Source organism: Cucumis melo, chromosome 8, assembly GCF_025177605.1.
Source record: "Cucumis melo cultivar AY chromosome 8, USDA_Cmelo_AY_1.0, whole genome shotgun sequence".
NCBI classification, from domain to species: domain Eukaryota; kingdom Viridiplantae; phylum Streptophyta; class Magnoliopsida; order Cucurbitales; family Cucurbitaceae; genus Cucumis; species Cucumis melo.
In genome coordinates this window covers 3,504,726-3,519,565 of record NC_066864.1, presented here as the reverse complement: position 1 = coordinate 3,519,565, position 14,840 = coordinate 3,504,726, and the positions used below count along the sequence as shown (strand labels likewise).

The 14,840-nt window shown below is 34.4% G+C and overlaps 3 protein-coding genes and 1 long non-coding RNA gene across 5 annotated transcripts; 3 read left to right on the top strand and 1 right to left on the bottom strand.

Moving 5' to 3' along the window:
- LOC103484765 (uncharacterized) lies at positions 1–2,330 on the top strand. The gene is made up of 5 exons (XM_008442032.3): positions 1–663; positions 769–1,028; positions 1,164–1,257; positions 1,418–1,529; positions 1,684–2,330. The coding sequence occupies exons 1-5, from the start codon at positions 528–530 to the stop codon at positions 1,898–1,900; spliced, it is 819 nt and encodes a 272-aa protein (XP_008440254.1). The 5' UTR covers positions 1–527; the 3' UTR covers positions 1,901–2,330.
- A 2,394-nt stretch (positions 2,331–4,724) lies between these two features.
- On the bottom strand, positions 4,725–10,046 carry LOC103484764 (CDPK-related kinase 5). 2 transcript variants are annotated; one of them, XM_008442031.3, is made up of 11 exons: positions 9,128–10,046; positions 8,298–8,428; positions 8,101–8,142; positions 7,852–7,960; positions 7,289–7,367; positions 6,891–7,187; positions 6,701–6,813; positions 6,074–6,181; positions 5,926–5,988; positions 5,674–5,841; positions 4,725–5,519 (listed from the first exon to the last, which is right to left on the bottom strand). In XM_008442031.3, exons 1-11 carry the CDS (start codon positions 9,692–9,694, stop codon positions 5,382–5,384), a joined length of 1,815 nt encoding a protein of 604 aa, XP_008440253.1. In that variant the 5' UTR covers positions 9,695–10,046; the 3' UTR covers positions 4,725–5,381. The 2 variants fall into 2 exon arrangements, with proteins under 2 accessions (XP_008440253.1, XP_008440252.1); XM_008442030.3 differs by having other exon boundaries at positions 5,674–5,844; positions 9,128–10,027.
- Positions 10,047–12,467: 2,421 nt separating this feature from the next.
- On the top strand, positions 12,468–13,619 carry LOC127150607 (high mobility group B protein 15-like). The gene is made up of 3 exons (XM_051088737.1): positions 12,468–12,742; positions 13,038–13,116; positions 13,492–13,619. The coding sequence occupies exons 1-3, from the start codon at positions 12,696–12,698 to the stop codon at positions 13,606–13,608; spliced, it is 243 nt and encodes an 80-aa protein (XP_050944694.1). The 5' UTR covers positions 12,468–12,695; the 3' UTR covers positions 13,609–13,619.
- Positions 13,620–13,634: 15 nt separating this feature from the next.
- LOC107992296 (uncharacterized) lies at positions 13,635–14,840 on the top strand. Its single transcript, XR_007823119.1, has 3 exons — positions 13,635–14,284; positions 14,437–14,513; positions 14,633–14,840. It is a non-coding gene; the product is annotated as an uncharacterized LOC107992296 (long non-coding RNA).

Genomic DNA, 14,840 nt, shown 5'->3' with positions numbered 1-14,840 from the left:
TTTGATGGAAGATTTGACCCTTTAGGGGGATAAAAACCAATTCATTTATCCATTTTGTATTTGGAGAGGTGAAGGGGAAAGGAAGGAGACAATGGGGGAGGAGAAAGTTTTTTAAAAGAAAAGTTGGAAAAAAAAAAAACTCTAAGAACTCTGTAAACTCCCAATCCCAATCCCAATCCCAATCCCAATCCCAATCCCAATCCCAATCCCAATCCCACCAAACCAAACAATGCCTCTTCAAATTGAGGCAAACCCAATGAATCCAGACAGCGATACTCAAGATCTTCTATTCTTTTCACTCGTCTTTCCTACAAACGTTTTCATTCTTTAATTTCATTCTTCATTCCATACATACACATATACTTATATATCTTTCTTTACTATTTCTCTTCTTCTCATCCATTTTCTTCACCAAATACGTAAGGAATTTGGTTTTCTTGGTGGGTTTCTTCTCTAATTTATATTACTTGTCTCTTTTTCGGTTCTCTTCCACCTTCGCTTTGTTTTGTACTGCGCTATACGGAAGGATGCGCAACATGGGGAGTTCAACCTCTAGCCGAGGAATCGCCGCCATTGTTGGTGTTGGCCCCAAGCTTGGCCGTTCTATCGCTCGCAAGTTCGCCCACGAAGGCTACACCGTCGCTATTCTCGCCAGAGACTTGGGTATTTATTTATTGTACTAACTGTTTAAAGTTACGAGGTTGAAAATTGGGGATTGAAATTCGTGTCTTTTTTTTTTTTTTTTTTTTTTTGTAATTTCGTTTTCAGGTAGATTATCGAGATTTGCGGATGAGATAGCGAGAGAAGAGAAGTCTCAAGTGTTTGCGATTCGAATAGATTGCTCGGACTCGAGAAGTGTGAAGGAAGCATTTGAAGGTGTGTTGTCACTGGGATTTGTAGAGGTTTTGATATACAATGCAAATCAACAAGTTTCAAGACAACCCACAAGATTCATTGATGTTCGTATTGACTCATTTGAGAAATCTCTCGCTGTTTCTTCGGTGGGTGCTTTCCATTGTTCTCAACAGGTACACACGTAACTCTCAGCCGTCAGCCCCTCTTTCCCCATTTCCATTTCCTTCATTTTACCAGAAGAATCAAACAAAAATGGGGTTTAGAACTTTGTGTAAAAACAATTTTCAATTTGTTGAGAAATTGTCTAGGTTATTCCAGGGATGGTGGAAAGAGGAAGAGGTACGATTCTCTTTACAGGCTGCTCAGCTTCTCTTAATGGCGTTGCTGGTTTCTCTGACCTTTGTAAGTTCTGCAAGTTTTCTGTTGAGATTTACCATCTTTTTTTAGTTGTACACAGGACAGAATCTGATTGAGGTGTAATTAAAAAAGTTGAGAGAGGATATTTTGTAATCAATCAATTTGCAAAACCCTGTTATTAAAAAATTGTTTTGGTTTGGGATAGGCTGTGGAAAATTTGCATTAAGAGCATTATCTCAGTGTTTGGCTAGAGAGCTCCAACCCGTTGGAATACACGTCGCTCATATTATTATTGATGGTCTCATTGGCCCACCAAGGTTTAATCTCTTCTTCCTCAACTCTCAACTCGAATCTGATACTCCAATATTTTTTCCCCTTATTTTCTGACCATCCAAACAGAATTTCCCAGATTCTCTAAAATCAAAAGGAATTGGTATGATAATGAAACAAATGATGCGTGTTTGATTGCAGGACAAGTTCAATAACATCTCACAGAGGAGGATCATCTTCATCATCGTCATCATCGTCGTCATCTTCAGTTGGATCGCATTTACAAAGTGGAATTGGAGAGCAAGGGACTATGGACCCAGATGCGTTGGCTCAAACTTATTGGCACTTGCATGTTCAGGACAGGACTGCTTGGACCCAAGAAATTGATCTACGACCTTCAAATCCCAGATTGTTCTAGCTATTTACACTTGTAAAGAGAAGAAAAAAAAAACAGCATCATGATTAAAAAAGGAGAAGTGGCTATTTGTTGTGTGGTTGAAGTGACCCAAGGGGAGACCCACATTTCATTTTCCTTTTTAATATTCTGTCACAAAAACCTCAAGGGCTCACACCCAATCATTTTGCTTCACGGATGTGTCTTTCTGAATCTCCCACCTTTGCAGGTCAAAATCCAAGCTTTATCCTCTCTGAAAGATGATTCCGTTAAAACTTAGTTTAGCAGCTTAATTAGCTATGGAGAAATTTGTTGTGTTTGTGTGTAATGTAACGGGTGGGTGAATTTGGGTTTTCAATTTCAATTGTTTGTTTTTTTTCGGGGAAGTGGACTGCTGGATTTTGTAAATATAATGTAATGTTGTTTTAAGATTGGATTTGATTGATTCTTGTTATGATTATGATGAAAATTATTTGATTATGGTGATATTAGATATATATGGGTACTCCATGGGAGCTTCGGCTTTGGACCCATCAGTATAATGCTTACGACAGTGTGGGGTTCTATAGATCCATTCGTGTTCTCAAATGGGACACTCCTTTTCTTTCCTTCTCTTTCTCTTCTCCTCCAATTTAATGCTCTGTTTTACTTTTCACATATAATATTCAACACAAATCATTATTCTATAAGTTGAAAGTGGCTGATTTTTCTTTGGTTTGGTGGTTGTGAAGGATGACACATCGACGGGATACTGATTTCTTTTGTTTACTGTTTGTGGGGTACTCTTGATTTTATAAAGGAAGAGTTAAAATTCACTTTTCTTCTTACTTTTTCTATCTTACACTTTGTTTTCTCACTCTCTCTAATTGTGAAATTGTTATCATATTTTTTTCCTTCAATAAAATTAAAATTAAATGTGGAGATTCAAATTCTAAACCCAAGTCTTATTAATGTTAACATACTCCCATATATATGTGTATATTGTCAAAATATTGATGTCATAAAAAAATCAGTAAGTTGATAAATTATATTTTTTAAAAATATAGTAAAATGAGTTAAAATATTTATGAATATAATAAAAAATTTATTTTCTATATAGACCGTGATAGATTAATATCTATGTTAAAAGACTACCGACAATTAATTGTGATAATTTGATATATTTATAAATACTTTTTTTACCGATTTCTTATTTAATACACTTTCTTTTATGGTTTTATAAATTTTGGTATTTATCACTTTGCATGTAAGTATAAAATAATTTTTTTGTTAGAGAAAACTCGACAAAGGCATTGACGGTTATTATTATTATTCTTATTATTGTTGTTGTTTTTGTTATTATAATTGTTGTTCTTATCGTTATTATTATTATGGTTGTTTTCAAATATAACAAAATAAATCAAAATATTTACAAATTAATCGAAATATCATGACATAGATAGACACAGACAATAGTCTATTGGTATTTTATTGCAGATAAGGTGTGATACTTTACTATATCTATAAATATTTTTAATAGGTTTTATTTAAAATAATTTATTAGTCTATTATTTTTATTTGCGAGGATTGAATTGTAATAACATAAATAGACTTCAATAGAAAATCAAAATACAACCAAAATATATGAAAAAGAAAAAAACAAGAACAAAGAAAGAAACCATCATATAGAAAATAAGGATAGAAAAACCTATGAAATTCTTTTGGAACGATAACACTTAATTGTCGATCACTAAAACTTTCAAATCAATTTAATTTCAACATTAAAAAATTGAATTAGACACATATTATCTTAAGGTCAAATGTCGAACAAGTTTCTTGACCTAAGATTCAATCATTCAATAAGTGTGGAGATAAGGTGATCAGTCACACTTGCATAACAAAGACATGAATTGAAAAAATTCAAGAAGCTCTGTTAGCTAAACTTGAAATAAGCACAAAAGTCAAAATCCAACTCATCATTCGACTTATTAAAATAACCTAAAGACAAGACTTTAATATTCTCAACTTAAACTTTATTATCATGTCATAATCACAGTTCGATACAAAATGAAAAGAAAAAACTAAAATTACATGAACATTACTAAATAAAATATAATTATCGATTCGATGTTTTGAACGGTGGAAAAGCTCACACTTTTTATTTTAAGCTATGAGTTTATTTAATTAGAAAATGATAATTTATTTGTCTAGTAGTGAATATAATAGATGAAGATATCATTGTAAATATAACTATTAAATTTAGAATAATTAAGTATATAGCAACATCTTGCTAAAAAATTGCAGATATAGCAAAATTCGTTAAAGTCCATCACTAATAGACCATGTTACAAGTATTGATCTATCACTGATAAATTATAAGAGTCTATAAACGACATAAACCTATTATTGCGATAGACTTTATTATATTTGCAATTTTTCAAAAAAGTTATTACAAATTTAATTATTATTCCTAAAATAGCACCTATTATAATTTTTCAATTAAATTACACAAGATATATTTCACCTTAAAGATAGGTTTCAATGCCCCTAAACTCTAAAAAAATTCCTATGATTTCTTAAAATACATATGTGTGTGATTCAAAAGTTTTTCTCCTATATAGAATTGAAATCCAAAAATGTAGTTGCAGTAATTTACATAATTTATATTGTTAATTTAAATCAAAAGCTATATTTGCAGCTCCAATTGTTTTTAATAAAATATATATATATATATATATATATATATATATATATATATATATATATATACGAACAACAGGATACCAAAATTGAGCTTAGCATAAGGGGTAATTGTCAGAGCCTTCCAACTCATGTTCGACAACTCACCCTATAATGGTTGTACTCAAAATAAAGAAAAAAGTAATTCAAAAAAACTCTTCAAACATAATCTTTGGCTATACGTTGTAACAATCCAAATCTAAAGTTCAAATGAAAAAAAAAAAATACATATATTTGGGTAAGACTCTCGCACCTTTTCCTTTCACACACACGCACATGCACCCACTCACTAATCTTTCTTCTTTCTTCTTTCTTCTTTTTTCTTTTTTCCCTCTCTGTTTATATACTAAAAAGAATATATCAATCAAACGGAACTTTGACGTAGAATTAGATTTATGATCCTTTTCAAAGGAGGAAGCCCTACAGAATAACCATTGTAAAGAAGAGAGAATTGAAGAAGATGGTTTCTTGAACAACCGCCATTTTGTCAGAACTGTTGTAATATAATCTTCTAATCACCTGAAACTGAACATATTTTACAACACCTGTACAACACTGGAACCCTATAAACGCCTACCCCGATAAGCTTCTTCTCCATTACCATATGGATGTGAGAGTAGTTGAGAGGTTTGCAGTCTCTGATACTTGAATTTGAACAATCTCATCGCTCCGACAAAAGATTTATGGTATTGAGGGACACCAAATCCTTCCGCCACCTCTCATTCTGCGCTTAACCAAGGCAGAGAGTAATCAGAAGTTTTGAGATCTCTACTTCGAATATAACCTATTATTGACGTCTACCAGCCCTGCTTGATGGCCCGTGTAATAGTTTGACAAAGCCAAGGAAGCTCAACTTCCCATCTGTGTGTCTGATCCAATCTTGAAGAACTGAGTGAACAGGGGCAGAAGGGCTCAAACCAAGTTCCTGGAGATGAGTAAATAATATCAGAAAAGCGAGTTATGATGGCTAAAACTTTCATTTTTCTATCAATAAAATTCTAGGTCCTAACATTCAAATATTTAATCAAACTGGTTAGAGTTACAACAAACTAAACACGTGATTGATTGATTGATCGTACCGAAGCTAGTTCCTCGATCATGATTGCCCTGTTTCCATCTTTCTCAAAAGCTTCATAGGCACTGCGTGCAAGTTGTTCCCAGTGACCGAGGTCTTCTAACTGACGGACACTAAGTGTAGCTGCGCAGAACTCCTCAAAGTCCATCCTTCTAAATTGTAATGCGTTGAGCTGCTAGAAAAGAGAGGTAAAATGATTAAGATTTTTCACAGCTATAAAGACAATTTTACGCCATGAGAAGTTCATTTATCTTACCGATGCTAAAAAGTCAATAGTTCGAGATTCCTTCATTGCCTCTGTTCCATTCTTCATCAAGGTCTGGATAGGGTGTGAAACAACGAGATCTCAGAACAGAAATAATAACAATAGCAGAATGAGGAAAGACGAGAGAGATGATACGGACCTCTTTTATGTTTTCCAAACTAATGGTACCATTTTTATTTGGTTCCAAAAGTGCGAACTGAATTTTAAAATACCCTTGTTCATCTATAGACAATGTCTTTGACAGAGCCTGCACAGAATCATAGAAAAGAAACTGTAAAAACTAGTAGAAGTTTAGACAACACAAACCGATGGTCGGAAGTGAATTGAACTAGCTTTCCCAGAAACTGAGAGAAAGTCTATGGCTCCAAAATTTAGGTTCAATGTTCACCTGGGTCACTGATATTTCCGAAAAGGTTATCATTTTATTTTTAATAATTTTACCCTATAAGATTAATTTAGTGCTATTCAAGAACACGAGCGATTCACTGAATTGCCCATGAGTAAACTTAGCAAGAGTAAATAGCCAAAACTTTGTGCTGTAGAATTGAGATTGGTTACTTACATTTTAAATATTGGGATGCCCAAAGAACATTTTATTTAAGTTCATTTCTATAGAGGTTTTAACATTTGATTGCTGAGTTATGTTTATTCTAGCTTTGCATCAGGCCTTAGAGACATTGTTTTCTCAACCTCAAGTAATAGCCACAGGCGGAAGGAAAAAAAGGGAAGGGAAAAGGTTACTGGAATTGAATGGCACAGTGCATACCTTTAGAGCAGCTTTTCTGAGTGATGATGAACACATATAAACTCTCATAAGCTTAAGCAAATGTACATCAAGAGGAATTTTTACTTCTTTAGAATCTTTAAACCAAGGATGGCCTGCATGTAAGTACTTGAGTCCATAAGAAGAGGTAGAAATCAAGATATAGAAAGAACTTCAAGTTTAAAGTACTCACTTAGAGCTTGAGCAGCAGTCAACCTTTTCTCTGGATCTTTATTCAGAAGGCCCTTAACAAGATCTCTAGATTCAGATGATAAAGATGGCCAAGGTGGATCGTCAAAATTTGGATCAGCTTTCAAGACAGCCTTAAAAATGCCAGACTCGGTCCTAGCCCAGAATGGACGGCTGCCACAGAGCAGAATATATGCAATCACACCAATACTCCAGACATCGGCCTCAGTTCCATAAGATCTACGTAGAACTTCAGGTGCAACATAATAAGCACTGCCAACAATGTCATTGAGCCTTTCATCTGCAAATAAATCATAAGATCACAATTATACAACTTCAAGATCCATCACAAGCAAAATCAGTTTTTTCTTAGAATTTAAGCAGGAAAAAAAGAAAACAAACCTGGTTTTACAAAATCTGATAGGCCAAAATCTATAGCCTTCAATTGTGAACTTTCATCCTTTGACGTATATAAAAAGTTCTGAATCAAAAAGCAGCTATATCAGGTAAAAGTTTTGTACAAATTATATATATTACTAGATATAGACATCATGATAGCTAAGGGTACAGGGGAAGGAAATGAAGTATAACTATTAGTCTTGAGAGGTTGAGAACTATATATTAACGTTTTTCATGGGAAAAATCTCGTTCACAGCATGTATACATCGAATATTAACAATGAAAGAAATTTTCTGACTACTCTTTTTTTTCATCTTGGAGATACATTACATACTTGGGCAGGAGGGGATGGGGAAAAGATAGGTTGACCCAACGAATGGGAGTTTCTATTTGTCAGTCAAAAACAAAAAGAAAGTTCATCAAACAAGAAACTAGGATATAATGGGTAAGTATCTTCCAAAATGGCAATGAATGAGTATCTAAACAGATGTCATGAGACGAGATGACAGAGGATTGCAGACAGGATAAGTACTGACAGATTCAAAACAAAATTGGTATTTATTTACCTCAGGCTTAAGATCCCGGTGCACCACCCCTTGGAGGTGGCAAAATGCAGCCACATTGAGGATTTGTATCAGTACTGATTTTGCATCATCCTCTGTATATTTCCCACCTCTGCAATATCGAGGAAAAAAAGAAAAGAACACACATCATCAGCCAGTCAACTTCAATTCCTATAGAAGACCTAGAAACCATAAAGAAAAAGAACTCCTTGATGATAATGCCGACAAAAAGTGATGCAATCAGTAGGATACCTGGAGAGTATTCTATCCAAGAGCTCTCCTCCTTCACATAACCTGAAAATTGCATAGAACAAATGTGCAGTCGGTCAAAACAAACTTCATTACAAACTAGTCAGAATAAATAGAAGTGAGAAAGTAATATAACACAGCATATTAACATTCCCACAGAAGCATGTGGCTATATAACTAAAGACGACTTTTGAACTTACTCCATAACTATATAGACATTGTCATGATCTTCACAGGCATCATAAAAGTGTACTAGATTTTTGTGTCCACTCAAAGCTTTCAATATCTTCACTTCCCTTCTTACATCCTCAATGGCAATGGCAGTGGTCATCTGTCAACAGTTCGTGAAACAGGATCATTCAAATAGAAACAAGTAACCAGCCGCCTAATTCAAGAGGATGCCACAGATTTTCATCGATATACAAGATCAAAATACTAAAACATATTCTACTTCAAATAAGATAAAAAATTGAACAGAAATTTAGAATACCTATCTATTACAAATCAAAAAGAAGAAGATCGAAATAAAACTGTTAAGCGTAATGAAACTGTTACTAGTTGCCAGTCCACAAAAACGTTTCAGCAATTTCAAGTTCTAGACTTCTAATAGGTTCGGTGGAGTCAACCATCGTGGGGTAGCACCATACTAATGTAAGCTTCAAAATTCGAAATCAAATGGGTCTGAAAGTCATAGATAGCCAACCAATTGGGACACATAGCCAGCCAATTGGGACACATGAGACTAAAAGAATTGATCTATGAAGTCAATTCTCCAAAAAACCAAAGCTTTTCATAACCTTTGAATCTTTCTAAAAAGAAGGTTTCTGATTCTTAGCTAAGGAGGAAAAGGCTAAGCATACTAAGGAGGATATCAATAATTTTTCTAGATCGCATGAACATAGCCATGTAAATATCAAGATTGACATAGCAAGTGATTCACCCTTCTCCCAATGATCATAAAGGACATAATATTTAAGCAGAGTGAGTAGCAAAAATTCAGTTGAAAAACTGGGGAAAAAAGGTAGCAGACCTTCGCTTTAGGGATGACTTTCACAGCGACTTGTTTCCCCTTAAGTTCCCCTTTCTTAACGGTGGCTCTGCATGTATGGCCAAAATGCCCCTTCCCAACCTCTTCACCAAGCTCATACTTGTTCCTAAAATGCTTGGAGAATCCAAAGCTCTTGTCCAGACCAGGTTCTTCAATCACATTACCCTCTGGAATGGATGCCTCATTCGGCTTCACTGAGCCGTGTCGTCTCGCCAGTACAGCCATGATATGTTTCGCAGGGGACGGCGGCGGAAATGGCTTCTTAAAAAACCGCTTGGGCGTGGAATTGGAGCTCACATTTGGCGGAGATCTCAACGGAGACTTCTTGGAGAAGAGATAGTGAACAGGACTAGGAGTGAAAGGCGGGAAGTAGGGCGACTTCTTAGCAACTTCCAAGTCGAAAGGAATTTTCTCTCCCTCCCTCGTCTCATTGCTCCGATTTCCGGTATCGACCGAAGGCAGAGATGTCTCCAATGGCGGCAGAGCATCTTGAATCGCCGGAACAGCAACGACGGTGGTGGAGGAGGGTTTGGAAACACAAAGACCCATGGATTTAGGGCCCCTAAAACGCGGGAAATGAAATAAAGCACTGGAATTGGAAGAAAGAAAAGTTGAGATAAAGATAATGCAGATTCAAAACCAAATTTGAAACTGTAATCTTTCCACTTCCTTAAGAAACGGAAATCTAAATCTAAATATAGAAATCGAAGTTCTTAATTGTCTCTCTTATACTGCCAGAGAGATGAGAGATCCAAATCACAAACCCCAAACGACGATACCCTTTCTTCTGCTTCTTCTTCTTCTTCTTCTTCACCTTCACTTCATTTTTCTAATTCGACCCATAAATGAAATGAAATGAAATGAAATAAAATAAAATAAAAAGCGAGATGAAACATTGAATAACGTGACACTAAATCAATCCATCGGCTTATATTCTTCTTCTGCTAAAAAGTTTCTACTTAGAAAGACGGGGCATTATTTGGGTGGCCCAGAAAATGAGAGGTCAAAAAAACACGCCCTTTTTTTTTTTTTTTTTTTTTTTTTTAAATATATATATAAATATATATATATATATAGACATTTTGGACACGTGGCGCCCATCCAATATGCCTGTGAATGTAGCCTCATTTCTTGGGGATCAATGAAAGCATATTAATATTTTATTCATTAATACTTTCGGGAAAGTACAATGCATTACAAATAATGAGGCCGAAGCTGTCAAGCCTCAGCTTTTGTTAACTTTCCTCAATTTACCCCATTATTTTAATATTAATAATTACTTCCCAAAAAATGTATTTCCCCATTTGATTCATATGCAACCATACCTTCATTTTAGAATATTAATTTAAAAGATTTTTGGAAAAATGAAACCAAGTGGACAATATTTATATGAAAGATTTTTTTTTTCCTTTCTTTACTAGGAAAAGAAACGGTAATAACTAACAAATACTTGCCATAGAGAGGATAGGCGAAGGAAATACCAAGTAATGGGTTTGACCAAAGTGAGGGAATGAGAATCCAACTCTTTTGTCGGTCCAGCTCATTCTATTATTTTTGTTTCTGTGTGGAAAAATGTTGAATTATGGGATTAAAAAAAGACAGAATAAATAATAATAATAATAATAATGGAAAATAAGAAAGTCAACCAGACCGACCAGGAGAACAGAAAATTTTGATTTTATGGATTCATTGAGTAGAACAGAACAAGAAGGAATGGAGCAAATCTAATTTAAGTCATGTGGGCCATCATCATTCTGTTTCCCACCACACTCTTCTTCTAACTTCAATTTTGTTTTCTCTTTTCTTTTTTTGTTCAACTCCAATTATATTGTGTCATTATTTAAAAATCAAAACATTCAAATGTATTTCCATTGCAATATTGTTTCCTTTAATGCTTAAAATATTCTCCACAGCTACCATTATATCATTGGAATTATATTTTGATTTGCATGATATTACGTGGATATAACCAAATTTAAACTCAAAGAATTTAAATCCTAGAAATATTAAAATATGCTATTAGTAAAAGTCTATTATCAATGAAACTTTTTATTATATTTTTAAGTTTCTTGAAAATAATATTATTTATTTAGTTATTATTATTAATAATAATCGTGGAGTCAAGACAAACTAAGTTTATATTTTCATTTTCTTTAAATATTAGTGGAACATTTATATATATTTTCATGACGTTATAAGCAATTGAATAACCTCTATTAAAAATTCAATTGGATATCTAATTTTATTTGAAATCGTACTCTTTTGATTTGTTAAAAAGTTGGTTGCGGTGACACTAGAAGAAATCTAGTCTTTAATGTCGGGTGAAAAAAGTGAAAAATGGGCTTTAATGTCGTTTTTCAAAAGGCGGATGTTTAATGTCGGTTTTAAACCGACATTAAAGATAGAGCTTTAATGTCGGTTTAAAACCGACATTAAACACCCTGCTTTTTTTGAACTGACATTAAAGCCCATTATTCATTTTATTTTTATTTTTTAAATTTGTAAAAATTCAACTTTCTCTCTCTTACTTTACTCTTTTCTCAAACCCTCCTACACACTATTTTTCATCTTTCTCAAATTTCTTTCACCCTTCTCAATCATCTTTCTCAAATTTCTTTCACCTTTCTCAATCTCATCACTTTCTTCCCTCTCTTCTTCGACAGCTGCCGCCACCACCACCAACATACATCAGATTCTTCCATCCCTGTCGTCGTCGTCAGTTTCTTCCATCCCTTTTTGAATATGTAATGTGTTTGTTTGTGTTTCTTTTGCTTTGGATCTATTTGTCGTCCGCATCCCTAACCTCTTTTTAATGGGAAACTGAAGTGCTCACAAACCAAGAGATTTGGGACCGATCTTGCACAAAAACCCGTCGGAACATCGCTACCTTGTCGGAACATCGCTACCTTGTCGTAAGATCAGCCCCGACGCACCGTAAGCCTTCCTCGTGGCCTGCTCCACGACCAAGAGAAAGAAGCCTAACTTTTCATTCCTCCTCAAAGGTCATGTTCATGGGCGTGTCCTAGAAAAACCTTCTTCTGCTTCATTTTTTATTATGATTCAGAAAGCTCTCATTTTATTTTTCTTCCTTCTTTCAATGTCTGTCCTGTAGAATCATCTTGTGTTTCTAACCCCTGCCACAATACCTTCGTTGCACTAAACCTTGCCTGCAGAATCTGCTTCATTAAATTGTCAGAATTGTTCTGCTGTCTTTGTTACCTTCCTGTTTGATTCAACTGGTCTTTGTTAGTAGTATATCCTCAATTTTCCCACACATATCCCTTTTTTACCCTGCGCTTTCTGACCTTTTAATTCAGCATGGGACTTTCTTCGCCTTTTCCCTGGTTTCCTGCTCTGGTATTTATGGTATCTCTCTGTATCCCAGTTCTTAGTTTCTTATTTGGATAATGATTCTGAAAGGGGTGGGGGTATTTGTCGCTGTGAACTTCTGTTGTTTTTGCCCATTAATGACTATTTGTTTGCAATGCAGCTGGTTCAACCTTTTATTTCTGTGTTCTTGTCTTCTTTAAAATTTATATGACAAATTTATATGACAGCCTTGGAAAAGCTCCACTCCCTCATGGGAACTAAGTTCATGTATATTTCTTAAACATCTCCTCCTTTACCTGTGGAGTGAACATTGCAATTCATTGAACGGACTTTGCTCAAATTTGTTTAAATGGAGATAACAAGTGTTTGTAATCAGTATTAGTTAAGCCTGGCGCTACCTTGTATTCCTGGTCTTGACATAGAAGTAAAAGTTGATTTTGCTTTTTTGAAATTTGTTTACGGTCTCATTATGTTTCCTTGTAGGAGCACCTATATGTTCTCCATTTTTTTGGTTTTGCAATTAGATATATTTTTTTTTCACTTTTACCTCCCAAAAACGCAGGATCCCCATTATTGGTGGGAAAGAACTAGACCTGCATCGGCTTTTTGTGGAGGTTACTTCTCGTGGTGGGATTGAGAAGGTAAAATTGACTTGCTATGAATCTTATGATCAATATTTTCGTATCTGAAATTTGATGAACGAACTTGGAGTTGGAACTTGTTTTCTATACCTCTTGATGGCAAATATAAGAGCGGTTATTTGAGAGCTTATTTCCAACCTTTTCATTTATTTTCATGATTCTTAAATATAACTGCACTTGCAGATCACTAAAAGGCTGAGGTTTTTTGTATTCTGAGAACACATTTTAATCCTTACTGAATTATTTCAGTCTGAGTGTGCTTATCAGTTAGTATTGAATTTGATTTCTTTATTTAACGAAGTTTCTAGTATCTAAAAGCATGATAAATATTCTCACCTGATGAGTTATAGGCTTTTCGGTTGAATGTGTTATTAGAGGGTTGGTGTACTGCAAATCAGGGCCTTACCAAAAGCTGTCATAGCAGTGATTGTTGTTGCTGCCCATCAAGGATTTAGTCTACATCTATGCCGGAAGAATTTAGTCTACATCTAATCCCAAAAGAATCTGGTACTGTATTGTCATTATCAGGTTTCAAGCTGGAGAGATTTTATGAAGGGTGGAAAGAAGGTAAGTTTATTATATTTTTGTTAAATAAGTTGGTTTCTATTTTTTACATTTTTGTTTTGTTTTTAACCCTTGAAAATTTTAATCATAAACACATTTCATTAAATACTCTCTAGCTTCTGAACTCTGGTTTTTCAGTTTTTTACCCTTGAATACTCTTTGGCAAGCTCAAAGCCTTTTGTCTGTTGGATGATATTTTAGTTACCGATAATGTGTATTTTGCTTGCAGGGTGGTCAGATTACGTAGAATGCGTGAAGTGAATCAAGAAGTTGTCCTCCTATCTTTATGGTTAAAGACATTAACTTCTAAAGTTATTGTATTTAGGAATTGTAGACGAAAATTTCATGAGCTAGCTCAACCTTATTTTTTGCACTTTTTAACTGGAAGGGTGCATCTAATTCTTTTACTCTTAAAAGCAACTGCCTTCTGGATCGACTGAGTCTAATTAATTTATTACTTTTTCTATAAACTAGTCAGATTTATTTTCATTCTTTTTGGTTGAGAACCAAACAGGCTGCTCATAGGCTAAAGATTTTATTTGGATTAGCTGGTTTTGAAGGTACTGAACTTCATGGAAATCTTACCCAAGTTCAACTTCTTGATGTGAGTGATTTCCTAATAACATGTTTATTGTATGAATAATTTAATTAAGACCCTCAGTTTCCCCTTCTGCATGCTGATCATTATTTGATTTTGTTATGTATAGGCCTTGGAACTTTTCAAGAAACAACAAGTTTATTTTCTTATTTCTACAGATGTGGCTGCTCGGGTGCGAACTCTCTTTGATTTTGTTTCTTGTCTTGTAGATACAATATAGTTGAGAAAAAATCAGGTACATTAATTTTACTGATATGTTTTTGTGGCAATTTATCTATGGTTGAAATGTTGTGTAGGGACTGAATATTGAACTTATGTATTGGACTATAGAGTTGAACCTTTTGCTTTGCTTAGGATTGGATGGAAAAAACTATCGTGCTTGCTTTGGCCACTGGACAAAAGAGATTTAGTGTAACTTTATGCAAGTTTGTTGAGAAATATGCTGAAATATTGGCAAGTCAAGGACAGCTAACAATGGCACTAGAATATGTTAAGTTATTGGGATTTGAAGAATTGACGCATGAACTTGTGATCTTAAGAGATCGAATTTCCCTCTCTACAG